The 20,580-nt window shown below is 33.4% G+C and overlaps 1 protein-coding gene across 1 annotated transcript; it reads left to right on the top strand.

Annotated features, from left to right (window-relative positions):
• Positions 1-5,183: 5,183 nt before the first annotated feature.
• Positions 5,184-20,104, top strand: LOC132756309 (uncharacterized). Its single transcript, XM_060747344.1, has 8 exons — positions 5,184-6,217; positions 10,722-10,786; positions 11,160-11,230; positions 12,551-12,663; positions 14,814-14,901; positions 16,844-16,939; positions 17,370-17,415; positions 19,468-20,104. The coding sequence occupies exons 1-8, from the start codon at positions 5,266-5,268 to the stop codon at positions 19,567-19,569; spliced, it is 1,533 nt and encodes a 510-aa protein (XP_060603327.1). The 5' UTR covers positions 5,184-5,265; the 3' UTR covers positions 19,570-20,104.
• The last annotated feature ends 476 nt before the right edge of the window (positions 20,105-20,580 follow it).

Raw genomic sequence — 20,580 nt, 5'->3', positions numbered from 1 at the left:
GCATTTTTTTTTTTTTTTTTTTTTTTTTTTTTGAAATATTGAAAATAAGTCTCACACAAAGACATATGAGTTTTGCCTTGCCAGAATATACTTGTTTCTATTACTTCGACAACTCCATTTTCTGCACAAATGTGACGGAAATTTAGATTCAACTGGTTGTGAAACAATAGTCACAGTGACGGCAATAATTCAGCGATTATTATATAACAAGTCTTGTTAGAAAGTTAATACCCCTGCGTTAAGAATATATGCGATTGATTGCAATCGAGAGAAAATAAATGTCACAAAGTGTATCTTATAAATGTTCGCGTTTTCGTGTGTATTTCAAGGTAAATTTAGATGCGAACATTTTTGCAAGGAACGGCTACTAATGGTTCTGAAACAATGATCACTGTAGCAGAAATGGTGCGCCGAAAATTATATGTTTTGTTTTGCATAACAGCTAAGGTCTTCTGCTTTAACCCATTACCAGATACACAAGCCTTTTAACGCCTTTTTCACCCCACCGCCCTTTTTGCTGTCTCAATTGGTGGAAATCTGACCACTATTTACGCCCCCATTATATACTTGTTGTGTTTGAGAAATGTTGCTTTAAAAAGTGACCACTTTTTTGGCGCCGCCCCTTATTTAAAAGAAACTCCAGGGGGTTGCCAGAAGGGGGATGTGCCCCCTTCTGTTTGGGGGGTTTGAAGGGGGGCGGTAGTCCCCCTCATCGCCAAGAAAATTTTTGGACTTGTTAGAGGCTTAAAATGACCCCTGGTCGATCATAAGGTAACGTATAACCAACGCTGAAAAGCCTTTGACTCCATATCAATCCATTGAGAAATTGCAGCACCTTGAAATCAATTTTGATGGAAAAAATCAACGCAAAATAGCGATTTTTTGCCAATTTTTGGAATGTCCCCTTGTTGCCATGGTAACAGGAAATTTAAAACTGAACATGTCGTTACAAAGGCCGTTTTATACTAATTTGAACTTGTAAATGAAAACAGCCATTTTTCACAAAATGCTCATGAAGTAATGGGTTAAGCATGACTGCAATTCATTGCAATCGGGCACAAATCATTGTCACAAAAAGTGAGCTATTTCGTGTATATTTATAAGTCTGAGTAAAACATCTGTTTCGGCAAAAAAGGCCAGGAATAGCCAAATATTCAATATGGCATTGAAATGTAAGTCCAGTGCGATCACTAACAAAGTCAGTTCATCGTAAAGTTTGTGGCTTAATGCACACGTCACGTTGTACGAGACGTTGTCCGAAAGGGAATTATGAGCTCTACGCTGCTGACATGCGTTTGCAAACTACAGAGAACCGATATGCACGAATGTTCTCTAACTTCAAGGATAGGTCAAGTTCTAAGCATTTTCGGTAGTAGATATGTATTTTACTTTGATTTTGCATACAAACCAACTTGCCGGTCAAACGAGAATGTAAGAGGATATGACATGCCAAAACCGTTGCGAACGTTTTGAAGCAAACATGAATATCCAAAATAGTAAATTTCATAACGAAATGTGCACGAATATTCAGAGTAGTTTTTTATCTTAATTCATACAGTTGTTATAAAAAAAATACAAATGTAAAAAAATGAAAAAAAAAAACCTCCGTCTCTGGTAAAGAAATCAGAAACGTAATATACTGTTTCATTTCATGAAATAAGAGCCCCGTTAGATGAACAGGGAATTGTTTCTAGAAAAAGTCCAGTATATACACCTCCTACGCCCTTTGGTGACCGGTGATATATAAATGTACGAGATATTACAGCATTACGGTTACCGGTGAAATCAATTTTGAAATGGAAAAAATCAACGCAAAATAGCGATTTTTTTGCCAATTTTTGGAATGTCCCCTTGTTGCCATGGTAACAGGAAATTTAAAACTGAACATGTCGTTACAAAGGCCGTTTTATACTAATTTGAACTTGTAAATGAAAACAGCCATTTTTCACAAAATGCTCATGAAGTAATGGGTTAAGCATGACTGCAATTCATTGCAATCGGGCACAAATCATTGTCACAAAAAGTGAGCTATTTCGTGTATATTTATAAGTCTGAGTAAAACATATGTTTCGGCAAAAAAGGCCAGGAATAGCCAAATATTCAATATTGCATTGAAATGTAAGTCCAGTGCGATCACTAACAAAGTCAGTTCATCGTAAAGTTTGTGGCTTACTGCACACGTCACGTTGTACGAGACGTTGTCCGAAAGGGAATTATGAGCTCTACGCTGCTGACATGCGTTTGCAAACTACAGAGAATCGTTATGCACGAATGTTCTCTAATTTCAAGGATAGGTCAAGTTCTAAGCATTTTCGGAAGTAGATATGTATTTTACTTTGATTTTGCATACAAACCAACTTGCCGGTCAAACGAGAATGTAAGAGGATATGACATGCCAAAACCGTTGCGAACGTTTTGAAGCAAACATGAATATCCCAAATAGTAAATTTCATAACGAAATGTGCACGAATATTCAGAGTAGTTTTTTTATCTTAATTCATACAGTTGATATAAAACAAAAATACAAATGTAAAAAAAAATGAAAAAAAAACCTCCGTCTCTGGTAAAGAAATCAGAAACGTAATATACTGTTTCATTTCATGAAATAAGAGCCCCGTTAGATGAACAGGGAATTGTGTCTAGAAAAAGTTCAGTATATACACCTCCTACGCCCTTTGGTACCGGTGATATATAAATGTACGAAATATTACAGCATTAAAGGTTACCGGTGGTCATTTCTTCACAGAAAGTAAGTCCCTTAAAACGTGCTGCTGATTTGTCATATCGAAAGACATTTTGCAGAAGATCGAAATAGAATCAGAGCGCAGCAGATAGTGACTTTTGTATCAGCGTCATTAGCCTTTTTATTAAGATATCGACTGTTAAAGGGACGTAATCGCCATTTACGTTAGGTTCTATATGACCGTGGTCAACGGCAGATACGCCAATTTGTTTCCACTTTCTTTCTAACTTGTTATTCTTGTGTGAATGTATAAAACTTGGCAAAATGTTCAACGTTGATTCTTTTGGTGATTTGTCTGAGATATACTTCCTTACGTATCCATTATAACAGATATATTATGTTAGCAGTGAATAAAATGTCTATTTTTATAGTATTGACTATGACAAGTTATGGGGATGAATCATATGTACTATGTTATGATGATGACGATGATGATGATGATGACTATGATGATGATGATGATTAATTCACACAACTTATCATAAGTAATCTCTGCTCATGATAAAAGGTATGAAAATAAAGCAGATAAGAAAACACATGTTACTAGTTCGAAAACATTACCAAATACATTGTAATTGCGTTCGCGAATTCATATGACAAAATTTTGTCGCCTGCATTTTTTTTTTTTTTTTTTTTGAAATATTGAAAATATGTCTCACACAAAGACGTAAAGCATGTTAGATTTCCGCAGCTCACAGTTTACCTATTTCTAACAATATTTATGCAGAGTTTGTGTTGTTTTAAGAAATTGAACGAATATAATGTTTTGAAAGCATAAATTCTTGTAAAGTCACGGATAACGCGAATACATGATTAGAAAAAAAAATTAAAACTTTAAGAGGGTATTGCATTCAATGAACAATCGTTTCATATGTTGGTCCAACAAAACAAGTCCACACTACATGCTATTGTAACTAGAACTGCCCGTCACTATCTCGATGTAAATATCTCCTGCATACCGTTTTGTCAGAAGAAAAGCTAGAGAACATGTTATTTGACATGAAGAAATGCATTACTTAAACTTGAAATACTGACAAACATATAACTTTTTTTTTTAAAAATACTGCCTAGTTTAGGTCTGAAAACAGATTTAAGTTTGTTTTACCCCTAAATGTTCTCATTCGGTGTTCAAAACAAAATTTATCCTGTTTTAAGACTTAAATAAGATAGTAAAATTGTAAACGTTTGTTACATTTATATAAAGTTCTAAAGCCAGTCTTTGGTGCAATACATCATTTTTTGATATGTTTACAATTTCTTATAATAAAACATATTTTATCTTCAAGTCGACGGGATTACCGTCCGGTTGGGAGAATCTTGAAGTGCGCGATGACGTATTATCCTACCATTTGAATTATCAAAATAAAAATACAATTCTCAAACACTCCTCTACTCCTTGATCTTATGTATCCACCTATGGAGTTTCATGTTGCTACCTCATATTATCTACGGATTATGCACCTTTGCTCTGGACAAGTATAAACTATGAAAATTTAGAAATGGCAACAATTTAATATATTTTATAAAGTTACGGAGTTACTGTTTTTAGGAACTGCAGTTCTTTTAGATTTATGTATAACTTGTACAGTAATATTCGGAAAAAACCGGGCAAATCCACTTTTAAACAATTTGTTGTGCGGAGTTAAAACAAAAATATATATAACATGAAATGTGTAATTTTGCAAACAAATGTGTACAATATATTTTACAATAGAATATCAAACATATAGATATTAAAACAGGTTTTTAAAAGATAATTTCATTTTTTACTTTGTAAATACTGTACTGAATTTAATATACACACAATAAACATAATTGAGTACTTATGTCGTACATTTATGCATACTGATATGCATACACGCATTAATAGACATAGGCCCAGCTGCGCGCTTCAGCTATTGTGTAATTTACGGAAATTGAAAAGTGTCCTCTTAGGCTATTTGAATTATAGGTCTATACAAAGTCGTTTACATTTATGTAATCATATCAGGCCCTTCCTGTTTTAGATATGTCTTTTTAAAATGGCAACATTCGCGGCGTTAGCATAAGATTAAACACATTTGAAAAATGTCCAAAAAACAATTCATTTATGATAGACTAAGTGTAAAAAGTATAAAGTTGGTGAATAAATATAAATCTAGGCGTTACTTCTGTAACATGTGTTTACTTCTTGTGTTAAAATCTGAGTTGATATAACACGTGGCGACCCTATTTTTTATTTTTGTTGTAAATTGGAGATGGAATGTGGGCAAGTTTTTTTTAATTATCATATCGGCCAAACTTGTCCTATTATCTGAATGACCGATGGTCAGTTATTACCATAGCTCTATTGAATATATATATATAAGTTTTATTCTAAGTACTTGAGCATATGTTAACATGTTAAAGCATCAAGGAGACAAGTCTACACTGAGTTTAACCCACGTGACTAGAAAGTATACCATATAACACAACATAACTTGCTTCTTCATAAAACGGATGTAAACCTCCCCTTGTAAAATGAGGCTCACTCATTTTCGGAAATGTTACTTGCCACAAGCGTAACAAGCGTGGTTTGTGAACTTTATAGTTTAAAAAATAACGGTTATGATTTAGATATGGAGGTAACAGGAAAAAAGGATTTTAATGAAATCGATGGGTTTTCTTGTAAACCTTGTGAAGAAAATGAACTATTGTCTCAAGCGGATGGATTTTGTACTGACTGTGAAGAGTATATGTGTACTCGTTGTTTTGAAGCACATAAAAAATTTAAGCTAAATCGAGGTCATACTCTGGCTGGTTCTGACGAGGTTCATACAAAGTGGCCACGCAATGATGATTTAGAAAAATGTGAAAAACACCGAAGTGAGATCGTAAGGTTTTATTGCGTAGAACACGAGCAAGTTGGCTGTGGGGATTGCATGATTCTTGAGCACAAAACTTGCAATGTCGAGTACATTGAGGACAAGGCTAAAGCATTTAAAGACAGTAGCGAGTGTCAAGCCTTTATCAAAGGACCTGCAATGTATCAAAAGGAAGCAAAACAACTAATGGCATCAATCGAGCATAACAAAATTAAAGCTTTTGATATCAGTGAAAAATTCAAACAAGATGTTAACAGTTTTAGAGAAGAAATAATTTCTCATGTCAAAAAGGTTTCGCACCTAATAGTTGGAGACAGCCACGCTTTAATGGAAACGAACATTTTGTGTATGGATAATTTAGCAGTCGAAACAGAAACTCATGTGGATGAATTAAATTGCCTATCCAAGCTAGTTGAGGCAAAGTTAGAAAAGCCTAATCAGCTTTTTGTTTGCTCAGTGTTACAAAAACATAAGCTTAAGCGCTTGAAAGAACAACTAGATGACATCAAGAGAAGAAATAGAATTGAGGATTATAGGTTTATAAGAAATAATAAGTTAAACCTTATGAGCGTAACAAAAGGTACCGGAGAATTTGGCTTTATAAGGAAGACGACGGAGGGAAATCAAACAGGTAAGAAATTTATCAGAAAAAAGAAAGCAATGCCTGTCGACCAATTATGGATTGAAACAAAATAAAAGAATATCATCACCTAATTAAGTTTTTAAGTGCCTTGTTGCTGTACATTTTCTGTACGAAATCCGCTGTGGTCATAGTAATGTTTTTACAATAGCTTTAGCTCTTAAATTTGATTTGCAAATCATGGTCATGCAACTACATAATTAGGTAAAGAAGCAGAAGCTTGTTTTGGTTGAGTCTACTATGTTTTGTTTAGGGGGTGAGTTGTCATATTACAGAAATTTACAATTTATATGCATTTATTATTTTTCGATGATTTCAATTTTTAATGATTCTGGGATTGTAAAGGCATAATTTTAATGACCATGAATCTAGTTCACACCTTAATGTGTATTCATCACGTGATGGTTTCAGCCAATGACAAAACAACAACATAGTCGGGCAGAGAAAAGGTTTACAATTAGTAAATCGATAATCTTTATGTAGCAAACAAACTTTGCATTGCAAGTATTAATTTCATTTCGGCAGAAGAAACTCTCTGAGGAGGACTAGGCATTTTCGTATTGTGTTACAGTATCACGTGATTATCCCAAGCACCACCGCGACTTTACGCGGGAATTATAAATATAGCTAGTATGGGCACGTTGTATAGGATAGGAATTACCTTTTTATATTTATTTGTAATAAATATTTACAAACCGTATCTTTTAGGTTTTATTGGGTCGATCGATAACAAAAAATGATGTTTTTGTAAATATGTAATAATTTCACAAATCAATCTGTGACTATGATTTTCAATGAAACTCTACTTTTAACCTTTTCCCTCATATAGACGTATTTTGACGCCTTTTTGTCCCTCCCCACCCCCCACTTTTTGAGGCCACAAACATTGAAAAAATGCCCTATTTAGGCCCCAAACACTGTTTTTCGTTTAAGAAATGTTGTTAACGCATCCCCCATCAAAATGATACATCAGGGGGTTGCCAGAAGGGGGAAGTGCCCCCTTCTACCCTTCTGCTTAGGGGTTTTAAGGGGGTTGTAGTCCCCCTCATCGCCAAGAAAATTTTGGACATGTGACTGGCTAAAAATGGCCTCAAGTTGATCTAAAGGTGACGTGTAACCAACGCTGAAAAGCCTTTTACTCTATCTCATTGCATTGAGAAGTTGCAGCACTTTGAAATCAGTTTTGATGGAAAAAATTAATGCAAAATAGTTATTTTTCGCAATTTTGAGACGTTCCCCGTTGCCATGGTAACAGGAAATTTAAGATTGAGCATGTTGTCAGAGGTTATTGTTTAGTCAACATATGTGCCAAGTTTCATCAGTATTGAAGCATTTTTCATAGTTTTAGAGCAGTTGGAACTTGTAACAGGATACTTTTCAATGAAAATGGCCATTTTTTAATATGCTCATAGGGTAAGAATGGTTTTTAATGCTCTGTAAGTTAAAAAAAAAGATCGTGTCGATTTTAGCTATGTTTTTTTTAAACTGATGTCCAGAAAACAAAGAAATACTCGAGCAAAAACGGGTTTTTATTGTTTATATTTCTAATTCTGTGGGTTTTCAAGATTTTCATATTGTCTGTTCAGTGGAAGATGTATAATTTTGTGTTTATGTTTTAAAGCAGTAAATTGGTCGGGCATTGTTCTTTTCTTGAAATCATTTTTCTCATCTGAAGGCATACAACTTTAATATTAGGAAACATTTATTCACGGATTTGTTTTACAAATAAATCCATGATTTATTACATTCCATGAAAATGTTTAAAGAAATAAAATATCTGATGACATTTTTGTTCATTTTACATAACACCTTTCATGCAGCAAGCATAAAAAGTCTTCACAGAAGTTAGTATGCAATCGTACCTATATAAAATATGAATGTATGTAATAAGTAGTATATGGGCCTCTTTAGCCCCAAGACTGCGCTTGCGCGGCTGCCATTTTGTTTTCTGTAAATTGTAACTCATTTGCATAGAAGAAATGACCTCAGTACACATGTTATGGTGATGGTGGCGGTGGCGGCGGCGGTGGTGGCGGCGGTGGTGGCGGTGACTACAAGAATTACACTCATAATCACTAAGTGACACTGGTTGCCAATCACCGCCACGTATAGCTTTAACTAATCAGATTGCAAAATAAAAATGGTTTAAAAGTCATTTTTGTACATGGCCTCTGTCATTCCTAAATAGGAGAGCAAGGAGTAAAGACTGGGGGTAAGCTCATTTTTGTTATCTTGATGGTCTTTAACGCATGAGTGACTTTACTTCCGGTTGGAGTCTGTAGTCATATAAAGCTCGTCAGGACCTTTTGTTAGAGATCCAACATGACTAGGTTATCTCAAGTAATGAAGGAGTGAGGTTGTATTTTACGCATGAGTAATTAGACCTCCGGTTTGACAGTACGAGCTGATAGCATTTGTCAAGACCGTTCGTTTGATATGCAACATGCCTATGTTTTGTTCGTAAACGAAAAAGTTATACGTATTTTACGCATAAGTGATTTTGTCTGCAATATTGAAATTCACCTATATCAGAAACAGTAAAAGATAGATCCATAAAAGTATACATCTTCTGTATATACACACCGAGATCTTTCCAATGGTATATGAACCTAAGTGTTTTATAGACTTTGAAAAATTGGTGTTAAAAATCGCTCAAGGGCCATAACTCGAGAACGGGTGAAAATCGAATCGAGAAACTAAGGTTTATTTCAAAGCATTCTAACAGATATGTCAATTGAAAAAAATATCTTGAAAATCGATATCGTAAAGTGTTGCATAAAAGACAAAAAGGCGGGGTTTTTTTCTATATACATAATGTCAAAATTTATCCAACTGAGTCTATTTAGTGGTCACTTTGAAGAGTTAATATATCAATAAAATAAAAAGAAAAATATTTTCATTCGTATAATGAAGGTCGGGGAAACCACATCCTGGACATTAGGACGCCTCTCTTCCTGTTCTATATTAATACACGCACAGGGATTAACTTGACATCTCAATGGCGCATTGTTAACCCATCCGTCCTTAAATCAACACACGCTAGACGTAATTGCGACTTTAAAGGGATTAACTTTGGCATCTCAATAGTCCTTTGTTAGTGTATCCGTCCCTAAATAAACACACGCCAAACATTGCGGCGACTTTAAGGGGATTATCTTTAACAGTTGAATAGGCCATTGTTAAACCATCTGGTCTTTAATGAACATACGCAGGAGATTAACTTTGACATGTTAACTTTTTATTGTCTGCTCATCCGCTTTTAAATAAATAGACGATAGATACTGAGACTATGATCACGTTCGGTGCACTCGTGACGTGATCTAAATATAACGTATGATGTCGTTTGTAAAAACAGATCCGAGCATGCGCAATAAGTACAATTACATTTATGATTGGAGTCATTTTATAACTGGACGTCTAGCAGGAAACATCGTCAACAAAAGTACTATTTTCAGGTAAAATGTATTTATTTTATACATTGTTTAATGTTTTAGTTTAAAAAAAAATCGTTTTATATATTTATTTTTGCATCAATATAGTTCATTTTTATATAAATTCAATTCGTGTATGGATAAATCTATACGATATTAAAATATATTTTGTATATAGTTCTTTTTTTCTGTAAGTTATTTTGCTATGTTATAATTATTTTTTTCACTAATATTGTTCAACAATTTATTTACTTATACTGCTTGATTAGTTTTGATAATAAAATAAATCTTTTATCCCTGTAATAATTGGTCATCTCTTCATTTAGGGCTGAGCACCTGACCCTCAATGTGCGCGACCACGCCCTAAATCGTATATACAAGTCAGCTCTGTATACTTCCGAGAGATAATTTTTATTCATGTTTCTGTTTATAACATAATTATGTCATTTTTAAAATAGAATCCAAAATGGCCGCCGCGTCTCTGTTATTCAATGTAGCCACCACGCATGTGTACTGAGGTCATTTCTTCTATGCAAATGAGTTACTATTTATACAAAACAAAATGGCCGCCGCGCATGCGCAGTCTTGGGGCTAAAGAGGCCCCTATACTACTGTAATAATTTTCAAAATATTCTGTTCACAAAATACAAGCAGTTCCTTCTAAAAGTCCCAACTTGAGAGGGCGGCATATTTGCTTATTTTCTCTTCCTAGGAGTGACAAAGGACGTGCTTTTAACGCCACGAAAACGCTACAAATCAGCTGGTGACGACCGCTTGATCCACCCCCATCTTTCACTACAAGTAGATATTCACATTTAGCTCCTACGTACTTTTCCTTTTATGCATATATATAATGTTCATATTGGCCTTTGTGAAATTTTTTAACGTTTCTTAAGCTCCCACAATTTCACTCAGTTTTACACAATTAAACCCATCAGAGCTGAAGGTCAACAGAAAATGGAATGAACCACTTGACAAAAAAAGCAAATATAATCATCATCATCATCCTTGTCATCATTTTTATCTCAAGATCAGAAACCATTTGTCTTGTTTTATATTTAAAGACCACATGGGCCGACATAAAGAGAAAGTATCTGTGCAATCATCCGTTCCAGTTCCGCAAATAAAGGTAAGTTCAGAAAAGTTTCCAGATATTAGCGATATCATGTGTAAAGATATGAGTGTCTATTTTTTATAAGCTTATCTAAACATTATATCAAAAATAAATTAATGTTCAATAAAAACGTGTAATAACTTATTACACTTTGTAATTAGTCTTGGATACTGTGCTTCACTATTATTGTTGTTGTTGTGTTGTTGTTGTTGCTTTTTGTTGTGTTGTGATGTTGTTACTTTTTTTAAAGTTTTTGTTTTGCCGTTTCATGTTAGTTGAGTATATTAAAATTAAAGTATGTACTCGAACCTATTGTTATCAGGTAATTTACCTTGATGAATAGTATCATTTACTCCACAGATATTTGCTTCTTTTTATCGTTTTTCAGTCGATTTCACAACCTTTGCAAGACAGACAATTGATTTGCAGAAATATTACCGTGAATGGAGCATGTTTGACGTATGTTTATATCAAAATCACAATATAACGATCTATTATTATATATTCAAATGTAGATTGATAGTTAGATTTACATGACTTTCAAAACTGATGGACCACACCCGTAACGGATCGCATATTGCAACACCTGTTACGAATTGGGTCACATTCTAAGCAGGTATTTCAAATGAGCAATGCAAATGAAACACAAATAAACAATTTTTGTATTGAACTTGATGGTGCGGAATTCTGATGTGACAAAATCTCACTCGCAACGTGCAAAATGAAGCAAACAGTAAATTTTGCAATTGAATCACATTTGTAACATTAAGCTCGTTATAAGTGTTAACCGTGCTGCTCAGTAAATTGTTTTCAAGCTTATTTTTTCATGTGAACTTATCACATTTGTACATTCTATTACCATGTGTCTTCTGGTGTATGTACAGTTGATTGAATGCTAGACGTATGCATTATCATATGATTGGCAACAAAATCCCTTTCTATTCGCGAAACGCAAATTTGCAATTATTCTTCATTTAAAATGAAAAAGACAATTTTAGTTTATTTAATTTTATTGTGCGGGTTACTGCACAGTTAGTTCTTTTTCTTTTCAAAGTACCATTGTACCAGAAAAAAATGCTAAAACATTATAGTGAAGATCGTGTGAGAGGTATATTCTGACAACACTTTGGGAAAAAAGTCGTGTTATTTTTATTTTATTTTTTATAGTGGATCTTTATAGGAATATTTGCTTTTTGAGAAAAAATTCTGAATGTACTAGTAATTTTAAATAAACTGTCCATAGATATAAACTTAGCTGCATTCAATCACAGCCTTACTAAACGCTGGCTCTGCACATTCTGTTCATCTACTTAAATGAAAGCCCTTGATACTTTTGTTCTATTACGTTGAGACACATCTTTTAAATTAGTGATTTCTTTACCGTAAAGTAAATGTTTGTCCGATTCATCGTGCATGGCATATGATCCTAACCTCCCCTCTGGCTCAACATGAGCTTGGGTAAAAATATACTAGTAATAGTAATTTGTCACCTTCCCATTAGTAACATATGTTTTTAATTATAAAGATTTTTGACAGGTTACATGGTCCTTTATAAACTGGTGTTTGTGTATGAACATATCAGAAGACCATCTAAAGGATATGAAAATATCTTGTTACAAATATTATTGTGAACGACGGATTGCAGTAACTATCATAACAAACTGGACTAATTTCAAAGTCATATGATTCAAGAAATTTACCACAGATTAATAGTCAATTTAATTAAAAAGCTTATACAACATGTATGTATGCCAGTAATTCCATTGCCATTTATTGCAGGTACACTGGCAATGGGAAAGGCGATGTTGGATTGTATGTTCATAAAGTTCCTCTACGTTTGGGAAGCTTATTTGAAGTTGAGATATTGAGTTTAGGGCAGGATGGGACCATTGGTAAAGCAATGTGTTTATCTGTTTATATAAACTAAAAACAAAATAAATGTTCTTAGAGGCATTTTGTTTGTTTGGAGTAATTATAATGAGAACATTTAATGAGTGTAGGTTCATTACTGAATTCATTGAACGAGTTGAATAAATTTATATGAAGCGAGACTGTAAAGAGCATAATGCTATATTAGTTAACGAATTCAATAAATTCAGAAATGAATCTACACAGATATAATATTCTATTTATCGCAAACCCGTAATAAAGACTTGTTTATAGTGGAAAAGAACAAGTTTTCATTTACGCGCCTAAAGTGTAACGTGCGCGTGTGTGTTGTTGACTTGAACTTAAACCTGGGTCTTTTCCGCGATGTGAATGCCTACCCGAAGATATATTGAGAAGCATAGTGTAACGATAATATTTATCGCTTCTTTATTTATTTATTTATTTATTTATTTATTCTTATTTCTTTCTTTTTTCTTCTTTTTTTAATTTTTTTTTTTATTTTTGGAAACCTTAATGATGTCACATTATAAGATATGTACGACCGTGCAATACCGTTATTACGGAGACGCAAAAGCGGCAGGGTATGTGGTATTACATGTTATTTATATTATGCTTTTCAGTGGATTACTGATTTATCCGTGAAAATTATCAAAATATAATTTCTGTCTTTTCAATGACGAAACTACTTTCTTAAGATTTTCCCCATGTGGTACCTCAATTTTATTTTTGCTGACAATTCTGATAATGTCAGGCTGTTCAGAGAAAAGCAAAGCTGAAATTGATAAATAACTTAAATGTCAAAAGTAATAAAAAGAAGAAAACTTACTTCTATTCATTCAAATTATCAATCACCAAATATCGTCTGGTATTTTTTTTTGTTTCATTTTTACAGTCTGAAAAATACATTCCTTCCACATGCAAAACTGCTCTTGATGACATTTGGGCATATTTAAGTATCCCTCGAGCAATAACTGCCGTATGCTTTATGAAAATTTGAAAAGCAATAACAACCATCAGCTCGAAGAATAAGTAAACTACCCAGCGTTAGTTAGGCAGCCTTTTAACTTTCCAAGCCGCTTTTTGAATGTTTACACTTCTGTCAACACTTATTAATTGTCTGTTACAATCCTTAAATGAGTTTTCTTTTTTTAAAAAAAGGTGTTTTACTAACAAATCCAAATGATATCCCTCTGAATGAATCAAACACAATTATTCTCCTCCCGTGAAATACACAACTTTTAAAAATGGCGGCCGCTTACATTTAACAAAGCCAGGTCTAATATAAATTTGCAGTTAGTAACAGAAATATGGATGGATGGTTGGCCTTTTTCTCCTACAAGAATTGTTTGTTTTTATTATTAAAACAAGCAATCATTCATATTTTTTTTAATAAAATGAATAATATCACCGCCATTTAACGTTGATTGTCGAACTTATTTTTCAGCCCAAGACTTCTTGTATTTAATGAGAAATTCGAATAAATGAGGCTCTCAATGGGGAACACAGATTTTAATATTAACGTTAATATTAAGGAAATGTCGTTAAACTTGTTAAAATAAAAAGAAATGTGTTTATTTGTTATGTGAAATGAATTTTTTTTTCATCTTGTGAACTTTAAAAACAGTATGCTCACTCCTGGCTACGCCACTCGTGAGAATACTGTTTTTAAAGCCCACACGATGAAATAAAATTTCATCTTACACACAAACAAACAAATATCCTCTATATATCACTGAGAAGTAAAATAGTAGCAATATTTTTACGAGTTCGAAGCGTGATTGATTATGTTGATACTTTCATACTTAGTGGAAAAACGCATGAACAAAAAGGAAGTTAGTCAAGAACGTTGCACGAACAAATGTAATTTAAGTTCATATTAATCTTTTCAATTTAACCTTTCACAATTTTAGTGTTATATTAACTTTTGAATCGAGAATTATACCATAAAGAGCAAAGTTAAAATAATCATATTAAAATGAATACCTACACAAACAAAAAGGTAGATAAAAGTGATATCACTCATTTACAATGAATATGAAGTTTATGTTAATGATTTTATCTCACTGAACATGTATGTCATAGGTAAGCATGAGAAAAGGATATTGAAAGATATTTACGGTTTGATATAGTTCTTGTTTTAATGTCATAAAAGCTTTAGGTGTTGTGCCGACAAATTACCCAGGGAATAAGCAGCCAGGATGGGAGGCGAATTCAGCAGGATACAGTGCTTCTGTAGGACTGTAAGTCAATTATACAACTACATGATCCATTTTTCCATGTCTGAATGCTAACTGGTTTTGTTATAATGTTTACCGCTCAAGTCGGTGCTATGGGGTGTGAGGGATGTTGCATTTTTTATTATCCCTCATGTACAGACTAAATCGAACTGAGTCTCCAAGTCCCATGTAAATAATTTTGCTGCTTTTAATGCTTCCGATGGATCACTTTTTCTGTTTTCTATGGCGGAACAGAGGTGACATGTGTATGTTTTTATTAATCTCGTGTGCACGAGTTACTATGTCGAACGCACGAGTACTATGTCGTACGTACGTGTTACGTTATCGTAAGCACGAATAACTATGTCATGAGCACGATTTTGAGATAATTAAGTCTTATGGACGAGTTGTTATGTCGAGAGCATGAGCTACTATGTCGTTAGCATGAGTTACTTTGTCGTATAAGACATGTATTAGAATTCAAGTGAATACCTTCAATTGTTTTGAAGACTAGAAGACTGGTATTACGTAGCATTTTAATTATAGTTCCTTAGTTAACTACAAAAATGCGATATGAGAATAATGCCCCTAATTCACCTGCCTGCCACAGCCTGCTATAAACACACTTATGTTAAGTTTCACTGTGACATTGACCTTTGACCCTTTGACCTCAAAATTAATAGGGGTCATCTATTTGCCAAGAGCAATATTCATAATAAGTCACATTACATGTAAAAACTGGGTGATATAAAAGATGATATAAACGTCAGACAAGGATTTTACATAAAGAGTCATGGTTTCCTTTGACCTTATGATCTCAAACATCAATAGGGTCATATACTGGCCATTAGCAATGACCCTAACAAATAAAATTAACCATGGCTTATTCCTTCTCAAGTCATCGTATGGACAAGGATAACAGGCCGTTAGTACGTACGTACTGATCAACCCTATAACACGATACTCCACATTTTTTAAGTGAGGGCATAAAAAGGGTCATAACGTAGTCAACATTTATGTCTGAGTTATGGGACTTGGATATTGACCTTCTAATATGATCCTAAAGCCATGTATTAAGTTTCAGTAGTTTAATCGATTAATGTTGCATCTAAAAACTTTAAACAAGGAATTTTCTAAGTTAACAAAATTCATATAAGTAAAGCGTAATCAGATTGGTTATTTATTTTGTGCGCACGACTTAATTATCTCGTTTGTACCACATAGTAACTCGGACGCACGACTATCTGATCTCGTGCGCAAGACTTAGTAATTCGTGCGAACGCCATAGTAACTCGTGCAAAGTGACTAGTGCTCTCGGCATAGATACTCTTGCTCTCGACTTAATTATATCATGCGCACGACATCGAAACTCGTGTGCACGACTAAACTATATCGTGCACACGGAATAGTATCTCGTGCGCACGACATAGTAGCTCGTGCTTACGACATGGTAACTCCTGCGCACGACTTAATGACCTCATGCGCACGCAATAGATAAAAACACACACATGTTTTCTTCGTGTCACCGTAGTTTTCAGCATTTGAACCATTTGTGTAAATATTTATAGGAATGCTAAGCAAACGACCTTTTAAATCATTGTTGTAGTTTTGACAGAATGAACGTACTTTAAGTTGTTTTTTATTGGTCCGCTTGAATCTTATTTCCCGTAAAAGCATTAATGATTTATTTCTAATAACATATGGCCGATTTTAGGCAACATTGAATGATTTTTTTTTTGCTGATTGATTGAGGTTTATATTCCTTGTTATTGACTGCCAGTCGAAACACCAGGAATTATTAGTCATAACTGTCTTTATCACTGTAAATTGTAGTAGATATGAATACAAGTATAATGTATTTAAAACGCTGTACGATTGAAATGATATCCATTGATTAACATGTGTATGTATTTAAGTAAGATCCTGATATAAACTACGACTTGAAAAATACAGATTTTTTTTTCAGAATGGTCGGAGGAAAAAGACGCGAAAAACCACATGAACATCGATTTCTTGTTGGTGAAAGAATAGGATTTATAATAACGGAACGTTCCATCGTTGGGTAAGTTGGAATTGCTAGTTAAAGGGTTGATTTTGGTCTTCATTTAAATGAAGACAATACAAATTAGTGATTTCAGGCTGTATTTAAAATGTTTTTTTTTCTAGAAGAGAGTTGAAGTACCACATATATGTATGTTACATTTGTAAGAATCAAGAATCCTCACATCATTTTAAGTCAAATTAAACACTTATTTTCTTTCATCATTCTCTGTTTTACACATCTATTTGGCTTGTTATTATTGGATCGTATGTACAGGAAACATTACACACATATATGTTCATGCCGATTTTACATTTTCATCTAAATGGACAAACATCTGAAGGACGAAAGTTAGCCGAATATATGCAGTTCGAAGTAAAGCATGTCCTTTAATGGTTGCACTGATGCTGACCGAAAATAAAGTTTCCGTTTCAAATTAATTGTATTTCAGATCAAATCCCGATCTTTCTGTTGTATTTACAAAAGATGGAAGAGAGGTTAGTGACATTATGCTTATAACATAATGGTTTAGTTTTCATTTCTTTAAAAGAGCATGATATTGATGCATCTTATTACTAAAACTGTGAACTTAATTATCTATATTGTCTATTATTATTATTATTATTTTTATTATTATTATTTTATTATAATCATCATTATCATTATTATCATCATCATCATCATCATCATCGTCATCATTATCATCATTATAATTATTATTATTATTAGTAGTAGTAGTAGTAGTAGTAGTAGTAGTAGTAGTAGTAGTAGTAGTAGTAGTAGTATCATTTACTGTATATCACAATTAAATGGTAAATTTATGTAGTATAGAAAACAGTAATTATATACCTGCACTTACATAATAGTTATTTATCAAAATACCTGACTGGAGATTGGTAAGTATAGAAGTACGAGTTCTTTTTGTTTAGGACAGAGTTCTTCCTGTTTAGAATGACCTTGTCATGAATTTCATGAATTTCTTTACCAGGTCATTTCTGAACAGAAAGACCTTTGTCTGGCATACCATTGGCTTGGGCAGAGATTGACAATAACGACTAAGATAAAATTCTATCGCACACATAAAATGAACAAAGGTATCTTTATCACAGATCACAAACAAATTAAACGTTTTGCTTTAATATGTCTTCGTTGTTCAGTTGATGTCCGCTTGACTTACGTTTTGCACTGTAATCGTATCCACTTCCCATAGTTTATAGTGGATACATCCTGAAATCCCTCTTAAAATTCAATCCGGTGGGATCAAATAGATGATTGAATTCCCAAAAAAGGTCCCTCTCTTTGGATTATATACTGTGTCTAGCTTATTTGAGCATCGGCATAATTAATATCTTAATATTTGGCGATCGAGCAAATACTGATTTCCCCCTGCAAAATTCAAAAATCATAAAGAATGCTACATACCTATTAAAGGAAAAAATCAGTGACTGTATATATGAGCCGCGTCATGACATAACCAACATAATGGGTTTGCGACGAGCATGGATCCAGACCAGCCTGCGCATCCGCGCAGTCTGATCAGGATCCATGCTGTTCGCTATCAGTTTCTCAGTATCTTGTTTTAAGGTTTGTAAGCGAACAGTATGGATCCTGATCAGACTGCGCGGATGCAGTTTTCCTTTGTTTGAGGCTTGTAATTTTCCATTCCAATCTGTTATAAATTGATCTACTAGCACTTGCTTTATACGTAAGTGGATATTTTTTTATAGTGATATCTTCTTGATTCAAGAATAGATAGGGGAAACCAGTATTGTTTAAAATATCTTTTACTGAATTAAGCCATATTGTTATTATCATCTTTTTTGCAATCTGATTTATGTTTGTTTTACATTTTTGTACTCTAAGAAACTTCATTATATGAAAATGGATGTATTCAATTAATCAACTATCATGAATGTGTCGCCTTAACAGTAAACAAATCTTAGAAAAACCACCTTGCTTATGATACCTTTTTTATATTTAAACATAGAAATTAAGGTTTTTCTCAATATTTAAATGTAATTATGTCATATGGACTTTTCAAATAGTAATTGTATAAATATGCAGTGGTCCTATTCGAGGCTTAAATTCAGATTTTGATGTTGTATTAACAATTTATACACAGACGTTCATCCTTTTGGGACATTCAAGATTCTACCACTATATCCAACTTACTCCTATAATATTTAATATACCAAACATGTTTCGTCTCTAAGGCTCTTAAGTTAATATAAACAGTCAATACTATCGAAACAGAAATTATAAATAGATAGAAAAGTTACTGTACAGTATATACACACTAATAATTGAGCCGCACCATAACAAAACCAACCTAGTGCGTTTGCGCAGTTTGATCAGGATCCATGCTGTTCGCCTACAAACCCTATTACAAGTAGAGAAACTGATAGCGAACGTCATGGATCCTGATCAAACTTCATGGATGCGCAGGCTGGTCTGGTTCCATGCTGTTCGAAAACGCACTGTGTTGGTTTTGTCATGGCACGGCTCGTATATATATATATATATATTCATTGAATGTTTTGTATTTTCAGATTGGTCAAGCGGTGGTACATTCATATGATAAGTTGTATGCTGCTGTTGGAATGCTTTCTCCAGGGGGAAAAGTTAAAATCGTTAAATTTAATCAAATTTGAGAATCATCGTTAAAGGCCTATTTTGGCTCAAAAATGCTGTCTTTTTTATATCTCAAATACTGTTTATTTTTGTTATATTGTTACATTTTCCAAAAAGCATACTCATTTTGAACGGAAGTCAAATACTTCTTTGTTTACATTTTGCTTCCTTTACGATACATAACTGCATGTTCAGCACTACATTTATCAGTTGTAAAATATCTAACGTGCGCTAAATCCATTTTAAACACATACTTGACATTTCTAAAGAATTGAAAAAATATTGATATCTGAGGCATAATGTGCCATTAATGCAATGTTCATCAAAAACATATATTCAATTGTGTTTAGGTTTTTAAAAATGTATCTCAATGCACTTCACATAAAATAAAATTGTTCATATATAGTGTAATTTCTTGTAGAATTTAATGCTTTGCATCATTTTGAAGTTAACGCGTGTAAAGTGCAGGGAATTATTGTAACCATTAATGATATATTATATATTCTTAGAACAACAGACGAAATGGAAATAAATGCAGTTTCAAAACCTACATTGTTTATTATTTACTCCGATTGTTCCTATGATTTTATCAACACCATTGTATTAGCCGTAATAACTTATGATATGATGGAAGCACAATGCATGTTAGTAGTTTTGTCAACATTATTCTAATGTTTTCTAATGTTTTGTGCCCCATTGCAATGTTAACACAATTTTCGAACAATCAAATACTTATAACTTTTATAACTTTTTTCTATCAATCGACATATAGAAATAACATTGTCTATTGATGATGTCAAACGATTTTGTTGTTTGACCTTTATTTAGAATAGTCATACCGGCAGTGTATTATATTTTAAGTGTCAAATCAATGCGACCAGCACCTTTGATAGGAGAGAACTGTAACGATCGATAAATGTGCTTATAACAATGTAAATGCTGAGTATTTTTATTATGAAATAAGTATGTTTGTTTGATTGGGTTTTACGTCACATCGACACAGTATCTATGTCATATCGCGACGTTCCAGC

Source organism: Ruditapes philippinarum, unplaced genomic scaffold, assembly GCF_026571515.1.
Source record: "Ruditapes philippinarum isolate M1 unplaced genomic scaffold, ASM2657151v2 ctg6853_1_1_1_1, whole genome shotgun sequence".
NCBI lineage: Eukaryota > Metazoa > Mollusca > Bivalvia > Venerida > Veneridae > Ruditapes > Ruditapes philippinarum.
The sequence above is the reverse complement of the archived record's forward strand: the minus strand, read 5'-3'. Positions and strand labels throughout refer to the sequence as shown.